This window comes from Diaphorina citri, unplaced genomic scaffold (genome assembly GCF_000475195.1).
Source record: "Diaphorina citri unplaced genomic scaffold, Diaci psyllid genome assembly version 1.1 scaffold1955, whole genome shotgun sequence".
Taxonomy (NCBI): domain Eukaryota; kingdom Metazoa; phylum Arthropoda; class Insecta; order Hemiptera; family Psyllidae; genus Diaphorina; species Diaphorina citri.
The window spans coordinates 17,434-26,180 of NW_007379381.1; the positions used below are offsets into that span (position 1 = coordinate 17,434).

At 42.2% G+C, this 8,747-nt stretch overlaps 1 protein-coding gene across 1 annotated transcript; it reads right to left on the reverse strand.

Annotated features, from left to right (window-relative positions):
* Window positions 1-3,308: 3,308 nt before the first annotated feature.
* Window positions 3,309-8,673, reverse strand: LOC103517771 (thioredoxin reductase 1, mitochondrial-like). Its single transcript, XM_026829750.1, has 3 exons — window positions 8,341-8,673; window positions 3,971-5,090; window positions 3,309-3,406 (listed from the first exon to the last, which is right to left on the reverse strand). Exons 1-3 carry the CDS (start codon window positions 8,671-8,673, stop codon window positions 3,309-3,311), a joined length of 1,551 nt encoding a protein of 516 aa, XP_026685551.1.
* Between the last annotated feature and the right edge of the window lie 74 nt (window positions 8,674-8,747).

Below are 8,747 nucleotides of genomic sequence, written 5' to 3' on the forward strand. Positions count from 1 at the left end.
GAGGGAGAGAGAGAGAGAGAGAGAGAGAGAGAGATAGAGAGAGACAAAGAGCGAGAGAGAAAAATAGAAGAATAATATGAAAAGGCGGAAAAATGAATTTAAAAAGAAAAGTTTCATTTTTTAGGAAAAGGAAAGTAAAGAAGGAAAGAGCGAGAGGGAGAGAGAGAGAGAGAGAGAGAGATGAGAAAAAAATAGAGGAAAAAAATATAAAAAAGAGAAGAGTTAAATTTGAATAATTGTGGAGAAAAAAAAGAAAGAAAGAAGGGAAATACAAATGGAAAAAAATCAGTGGCGTAGCGTTCATGTAGGGCGTGTATGGCGGCCATACACTCAAAAATTCCACTCAAATACCCTTAAATATTGACTTTAAATAATTATTGTATTCTTATTAGATAGATATTGTGATAGAAATTAGTGTCCGCCCTACACTTGGAGTTAGACCACGCTACGCCACTGAAAAAAATAGAGAGAAAGAAGGAGAGAGAAAAAAAGAAGTGAATTCAATGGGAATAATTGGAGAGAGAGAGAGAGGGATGAGCTCTGATTTTTTTAAACAATTGAAACAAATTTAACGTCTCCCTCTCTCTCTCTCTCTCTCTCTCTCTCTCTCTCGCTTTCTCGCCTTGTTCATCTGTTAGTTTTCATTTTCTTTCTCTCTCTTTCCCTCTTAGTCTCCTCTTTCTCTTTTTGCTGTACTTGCTTCTTTTTCTTTGTCTCCCTCTCCCTTCTTTTCTCTCTCTTTCAGGTTTTCTCGTTCTTCTATTTTCTCTCTCTCTCTCTCTCTCTTTTGCCACACTTCTTTTACTTCTGCCAGTTTTTCCCTCCCTCCTCTCTCTCTCCTTTTCTCTCTTTCTGTTTCTGGTTTTCCCATTTTTTTCCATCTTTTTTCTTTCCTCCTGTTTTACCTTCTTTTTCCCTTTCTCTCTCTCTCTTTTGCCACACTTCTTTTACTTCTGCCAGTTTTTCCCTCCCTCCTCTCTCTCTCCTTTTCTCTCTTTCTGTTTCTGGTTTTCTCATTTTTTTTCATCTCTTTTCTTTCCTCTTGTTTTACCTTCTTTTTCCCTTTCTCTCTCTCTCTCTCTATCTCATTCCCTCCTTACTTCTTCCTACTTTTCTCTTTTTCTCATTATGTATTTTCATCTCTCTTCTTTCCCCTGATTTACCTTCTTTTCTCTCTCCCTCCTTCAATCTCTTTTTCATTCTCTCTCATTCCCTCCTCTTCCTTTTTCTCTTATTTTATTTGACCTGGTACACCAGTTGTTGTTTTCTCAGACACCTGTGGAATTAGTTTTCCCTTTCTCTCTCTCTCTCTCTCTCTCTCTCTCTCATTCCTTCCTTACTTCTTCCTACTTTTCTCTTTTTCTCATTATGTATTTTCATCTCTCTTCTTTCCCCTGATTTACCCCCTTTTCTCTCTCCCTCCTTCAGTCTCTTTTTCACTCACTTTTTCATTCCCTCCTCCTCTTTTTACTTCTCTTATTTTATTTGACCTGGTACACCAGTTGTTGTTTTCTCAGACACCTGTGGAATTAGAATAAAAAGCGGTGAAAATAATGCAGGGTCAGGTAGGGTACAAAAAGTATATCTAGAGTTAGGTAGGGTGCAAAAAATATATTAAATCTAGGGAGAGAAAAACATGAAGATGATGACGATGGAGGAGGAAAAGGAGGAGGGGGAGGAGAAAATGTTGGAACACAGAAGATCAGGATGGAAATGAATGCTGTTTAATCCTCAGTCGACATAAACTTTAGCTATCACGTCCGAAAGCGAAGAGAGAAGGAAGACAGGACAGAAAGCCAGCCGTTCCGATAAAGAACCTTATCCGTTCATAAAATCTGCCATGGTCGGGAATCGGCGGGCGAGCGCCCTATCCGTTCATAAAATCTGCCATGGTCGGGAATCGGCGGCCTAGCGCTTACAAGGCAGACGCGCTACCAACCAAGCTAACTAGGCTGGCATCATTCCCCAACACTATTACACCTAGATAAATTGTATGACATGACTTGGACTCGAACCACCAACCTCCAGATCTGAAGTCCAACGCGTTAACCACTCCACCACTGAGGTTGGTCAAAACAAACACACAGCACACAGCTGACCGATCACTCTGATAACATTGCATAGATCAGATGTTTTTTATTTGTGTTTTTTAAATTGAAACACGAAACATGAGGTGTGATCATTAGAATAGAATAGAATAAAAAGAATTCCTAGAATACGAATAGAATAGGTAGCATGCTTTATGTTTTGATCGAATAGAATAGAATAGAAACCTAGCCGTGTACCTCAGTGATTTATTCCCCGTTGAAGGCTGCTCAATTGTTCATATATCAATATCTTTTTATTTACTGACAAATAAAACATGTAGGTATCGAAAAATCAAATGTCTGCTGCGATATGGATGATTTTAGACACATTTTGCTAATATGATGAGAATTATGAGGCTTGGCTTTAACGCTTGGCAAGCCCGAAAACTATTGGAATTTGCCGTTTTTCTAATGCCACGTGATTTTTTGTGCTACAAATTTGTAAGGTCAGGAATTTTGTATTTGTAGCTGTTGCTGTAGCTGATTGACAGGCCGACAACAAACACCGACCCCATCTGAACATGGGAAAACGCGAAGAAGAACAAAATCATCAATAAGTATTAAGGTATTAGGAAAGATATTAGGTTTGTGAATTTGTGATATAATCAACTTTTAGTCTTTTTAGCTACTACTTCTACTTCAGCTACTACCTCAGCAGCAACAACAGTAACAACAAGAATAATTTTCAGCTATTTATTCGAATTTCAAACAGTGAACACACTTCAGTTCAATCTCGTGATCATACTCATGTTAGACATATCCACACACATGGTCCCATCCAGCTCTGCTTTCGTCAGAAACTTCCTCAGTGCAAGTGAGTATTTCTAATGCCACGTGATTTTTAGTGCTACGAATTTGTAAGGTCAGGAATTTTGTATTTGTAGCTGTTGCTGTAGCTGATTGACAGGCCGACAACAAACACCGACCCCATCTGAACATGGGAAAACGCGAAGAAGAACAAAATCATCAATAAGTATTAAGGTATTAGGAAAGATATTAGGTTTGTGAATTTGTGATATAATCAACTTTTAGTCTTTTTAGCTACTACTTCTACTTCAGCTACTACCTCAGCAGCAACAACAGTAACAACAAGAATAATTTTCAGCTATTTATTCGAATTTCAAACAGTGAACACACTTCAGTTCAATCTCGTGATCATACTCATGTTAGACATATCCACACACATGGTCCCATCCAGCTCTGCTTTCGTCAGAAACTTCCTCAGTGCAAATTCAATCTCGTAATCATACTCATGTTAGACATATCCACACACATGGTCCCATCCAGCTCTGCTTTCGTCAGAAACTTCCTCAGTGCAAGTGAGTATTTCTAATGCCACGTGATTTTTAGTGCTACGAATTTGTAAGGTCAGGAATTTTGTATTTGTAGCTGTTGCTGTAGCTGATTGACAGGCCGACAACAAACACCGACCCCATCTGAACATGGGAAAACACGAAGAAGAACAAAATCATCAATAAGTATTAAGGTATTAGGAAAGATTATTAGGTTTGTGAATTTGTGAGATAATCAACTTTTTAGTCTTTTTAGCTACTACTTCTACTTCAGCTACTACCTCAGCAGCAACAACAGTAACAACAAGAATAATTTTCAGTTATTTATTCGAATTTCAAACAGTGAACACACTTCAATTCAATCTCGTGATCATACTCATGTTAGACATATCCACACACATGGTCCCATCCAGCTCTGCTTTCGTCAGAAACTTCCTCAGTGCAAGTGAGTAGCCAAAGATCATCCCCGCCACATTCTGCCCTATCACGTGAATTCCTAGAACCCTCTCTCCTCCCTTCAGGCAGACCAGCTTGACAAAGTTCTCCGGCAAAAGTGGATCGAGAAGGTTATCGAAGGTAGGATGAGTGCAAGTGAGTAGCCGAAGATCATCCCCGCCACATTCTGCCCTATCACGTGAATCCCTAGAACCCTCTCTCCTCCCTTCAGGCAGACCAGCTTGACAAAGTTCTCCGGCAAAAGTGGATCGAGAAGGTTATCGAAGGTAGGATATGAGGATTTGTAAATAACGAGCCCGTCTGCACCGTAAACTTTCGCGGCAGCCTCTTCACTCATCCCCACCGTCCCAAACTCAACATCCCCCCGGACAACCACGGGTAGGAAGGAGTAATCCATCAGCTGGTCTTGCATGCCGTAGAGTCTCTCAATAATCAGCCGCGCTGAGATGGCTGCCATAGACGCATTGTTGGGCTTCCCGTGAACGATACCACCAACCGCGAAGATGTTTCCCACAGAGGTCTGGTCCTTCTCGTTGCAGACGACATAGGATTTCTTCTTAATGTCCACGCCAATGTGGTGGAGGTTCAACGCCGCAAAGTCGAATTTCTTCTCCATGGCGTTCACCACGGTTTTGAAAACGTCCGCGAACGGTTCCTTCGACTCCGGGTGAAAGCCGCGAACTCCCTTCATGCCGTCGAACGAAGAGATGACCTTCTCGATCACGCAGCACTGAATGGAAACGCCCGCCTTAGTCAAGGATGACAGAAGAATCCTGACCATCTCCTGGTCAAAATGTTTGAGTAATCGCCGCGAGTACACCAGGGTGACGGGTACGCCCAGGAAGTTGAGCGTGGCTGCGATCTCCACCGCCATGAGCGAGCCTCCCAGGACTAGCGTCTTCCCAGGCCACGCGCCCAAGCGGAACAGGTCGTCCGCCGAGATCAGAGCACTGTTGCGCGGCTCCGGAAGACACCGTCTCTCAACGGCCAGGAGGAAGTTGAACCCGGTGACACTTCTGTTTGACAGCTTGATCGTGTGCGGATTCGTGAACGCTGCCGCGGTTCGGACGATGTCGATTCCCAGCGCTTTGAGCTCTCGCATGGAATCGTTCTTGGCTCGAATGCAGAACCGCTTGATCAACTTGGTGGCAGCATTCCAGTTTCGGATTGTGACGTTCAACGCGCTGGTAGAATCCTGTTCCAGTTCTAAATCGGACCTAGATATAATAATGGATGAAATGTATCGTCTTAAAATCTAATCTAAATCATGATTTATTTGTGCTGAAGCTGAGAGCTTCTTCACAATTTTTGTGGATATCACAGCATTACTAAGAGCCTCTTGTACTATTTCTGACATATCTATAATTTCTTTTTACTCTGGTAATGCCGCCACTGGTCGCTTCTCGATTAAAGTAGCTACACAATTGTCCTCACAAGGCTGAGTGAACCCCAAACTCCCGAACACAGAGCCGAAAAAAGCCTCGGCCCCGCCGGGAATCGAACCCGGACCTCCTGCGTGCAAGCCTAGTGTGATAGCCACTCGCCCACGGAGGCTACTTAGAATGGATAAAATGTATTGTCTTCTTTTTCTTCACCTTTTCCCGTGTCGGCGTTTTTATTCAGCCTCTCAATCAGCCCTAGCTAGAGTAATTGCTTTGGGCTGACATTTGATTTTGGCTACAAATTTTACGAGTAGATGCCCTTCGCATTCAACCTTTGCTTTAGCAAGGAAAATTCAGGCTGGTATACCCCCTGTTTCAAGTCCCCCAGCCAGACTAAGCTCGTCTACTCCCTTTTTAACGTCCCCAAGCCAGACATTGTTTAACGTCGCCCAGCTAGACATAATGGATAAAATGTATACATATTGTAAATGTAAAAAATAAAAAAAGTCATATATTCTTTTTCGGTGCTAATCATTAAAATATGTGACTTTTTTTAATTTAAGATTTTTAAAACGTCATAAGGAACATACCAGTCTGAAGTGCGAAGGGCATCCACTCGTAAAAATTTTGTAGCCAAAACCAAATGTCAGCCCAAAGCAATCACCCTAGTTAGGGCTGATTGAGAGGCTGACGAAAAACGCCGATTCTGGTAATGCCGCCACTGGTCGCTACTCGATTAAAGTAGCTACACAATTGTCCTCACGAGGCTGAGTGAACCCCAAACTCCCGAACACAGAGCCGAAAAAAGCCTCGGCCCCGCCGGGAATCGAACCTCCTGCGTGCAAGCCTACTGTGATAGCCACTCGCCCACGGAGGCTACTTAGAACGGAGAAGATGATCTGACCTTGCCGAACCCTATAATTCCTAACATGTGATCCTGTCCACTGATGGAAAGAATTACAAACATATGATAAACACACAAACACGTAGGTAGATATCTAGAATACCGAGATAATTGACGACTTGGTCTATTCTTATACTCGTGACAGCTAATCCGTGTGAGGAACTTATACCGTACGACCTAGAGCAGTGGTTCTCAAACTGTGCTCCGCGAAGAGTTTTCAGGTGCTCCGCGAAGAGCTTCCAGGTACTCCGCATAGTTTCATTTTTCTTACCGCATTTAAAATAAATTCCAACATTTTTTAAATTTCATTATAACATCAAGTGTGTTTTCTATTATTTTTTCTCTATTTTTAAAAATTCCTAAAGAGTTGGGGGTGGGGGTGCTCCGTAGAGTTTACAGCAGTTGCTTGATGCTCCGCGGCCAAAAAAAAAGTTTGAGAACCACTGACCTAGAGTCAATTGAAAACAGTTGTCCCTTGATAATATCTGAGGCTCACTTTGTTCTTCTTTTTCTTCAGCCAGCCATTCACTATCAGGGAGACCTGGCAGGTACGGCCGAAAAGGTCCGCCTGTCAGGTTTACCTGATACCTGGTGAGCACACACAATATTAGGTAGACCTGACATGTGGACCTGATTAGGCGTACCTGTCAGGTCTGTCCCTTGTCAACTGGATTGACTATTTGACGCTCACATAGCTACTGGATAGTACAGTCGTCTTTTCTTTCGGAAACTGAGATGACTTCCCCTCTCCTGAAGCTCATCTCTTCTCTTTTGAAGAAAAACGCATCATGTAGCAATGAAACAACTGGTACGGTGAACTCGTGTGGTCCGTGTCTTAGCATGCCCATCCCGTAGTATGCCTCTCATCAGTGCCCTAAATAACCAAAGTATGGAAAAGTATCTTACAAGTGTAATAGCCAATGGAAAAGCAGAATTTTGAATTTGGACGAATCATATCGAAATATGGAATTGTAAATACTTTTCCATACTTTGGTGATTTAGGGCACAGATTTATTTTAGAAATACTCTGAAAGCAGAATTTCATGACACATGAGATTTCCATTCAGGCGTTACTACACATAATACAAATACACATAAGGACTCGATAAATACAAATATCTACTCTCGACACACAGATCAGTGTTACAGTCCAATATTAATACAACTGTTGATGTTGGCAAACTACGAGACCTGATCAAACCAGGCACTGAGACAGAGGTTGAGTGGCAGAGACCGCCACAGATTCAAGAGAAGGTAATCATCAGCGCCTTTTTAGTCCGTCTGTCCTTTATTATTACAATAGTAATAAAAAGGTATAAGGGACGGACTATTGTATTCGCTTCGGTGTCTGTCAGTCGGTCGGTCTGTCCCCATAGAAGGACTTATCCAAACCTGGTCGACCTATATATCAAATTAAAGGTCTTTTTACCAGGAAACGAAAATGGTGGTGCAAATTTTGTCCAGAGAACCATAAAGCCAAAAAAAAAAAAAAAAAAAAAAAAAAAAAAAAAAAAATGGGAATGGCGTGGATAGCGTTCAAACCCGACGTTTGACTTTTGGACAGGAAGTCTAGACCGCTGAACATTACGAGTGGAGGATTGGGAGTTCACAGAGAGGGAATTTGAACAGGATCTATGTCCGTGGAAAATCACTTCCTGGAGTCGATTCTAGCTGGCTTGCTGTAGTATGCTGGCGATTTTTATTTTTTACTTGAGATTTTCATTTCGGAATTTTAATTTTGTAAAATTCAAACTTTTTTCTTTTATCAGCCACCGGCCATAACTCGTTAAATGAAACTTGTCTATTTTTCAACAATTTTATTTATCTAAAAATGATTTTGGGTGAGTAAAAACACTTGGCTTTATGTTTTACATATATTTTTTTATTAAATTACAAATGAAAGAAAGCATACAGTGCAATAGTCCTAAACTAAAATGGACGCGGCACACAGGGGATCAAGAAGAGACTGCAAATTAAATGGAACTTAACTGGCTGTTAGCTTAACAGGAGTTCTAATCTTCTAATGACTGAATAAATATTAGTGAAATCCAACATAAGTGTGATTTTTGACAAATCCAAATGCCATTTAAGAAGGTGAAGTTACCATTCCTGTAAAAGGCCGACCGTTTACCTCACCGCTTCTCAAACTGTGTGCCGCGAGATTTGGAGTCTTGGAAAGTGTGCCGCGGTGGCGACAACTTTCAGAAGCACAGGTTTACCTGATTGGTTTGCCGTTTCAGTTCCTCCTCCAGCAGAATCCCTTCATCCCCAATCCGATCCAAATAGAGAACCGCAAACCGGTCTCCCCTTGCGTTCAGGTACCGCTCGGCGCGTGCGTTTTCCTCCCGCAACACCGCATGCGTAAAGATGAGAATGCGATTCTCGTAGCTGAGGCGAGAAATGTAAGCGGGCGGTGTTTCAAAAGATGGTAGCAGGTCGCAGCTGCTGGCGGTGGGGCTGCAAGTTTTGGCCTCGTGGAAGCTGGGAATGGCGTGGATAGCGTTCAAACCCGACGTTTGACTTTTGGACAGGAAGTCTAGACCGCTGAACATTACGAGTGGAGGATTGGGAGTTCACAGAGACCGAATTTGAACAGGATCTATGTCCGTGGAAAATCACTTCCTGG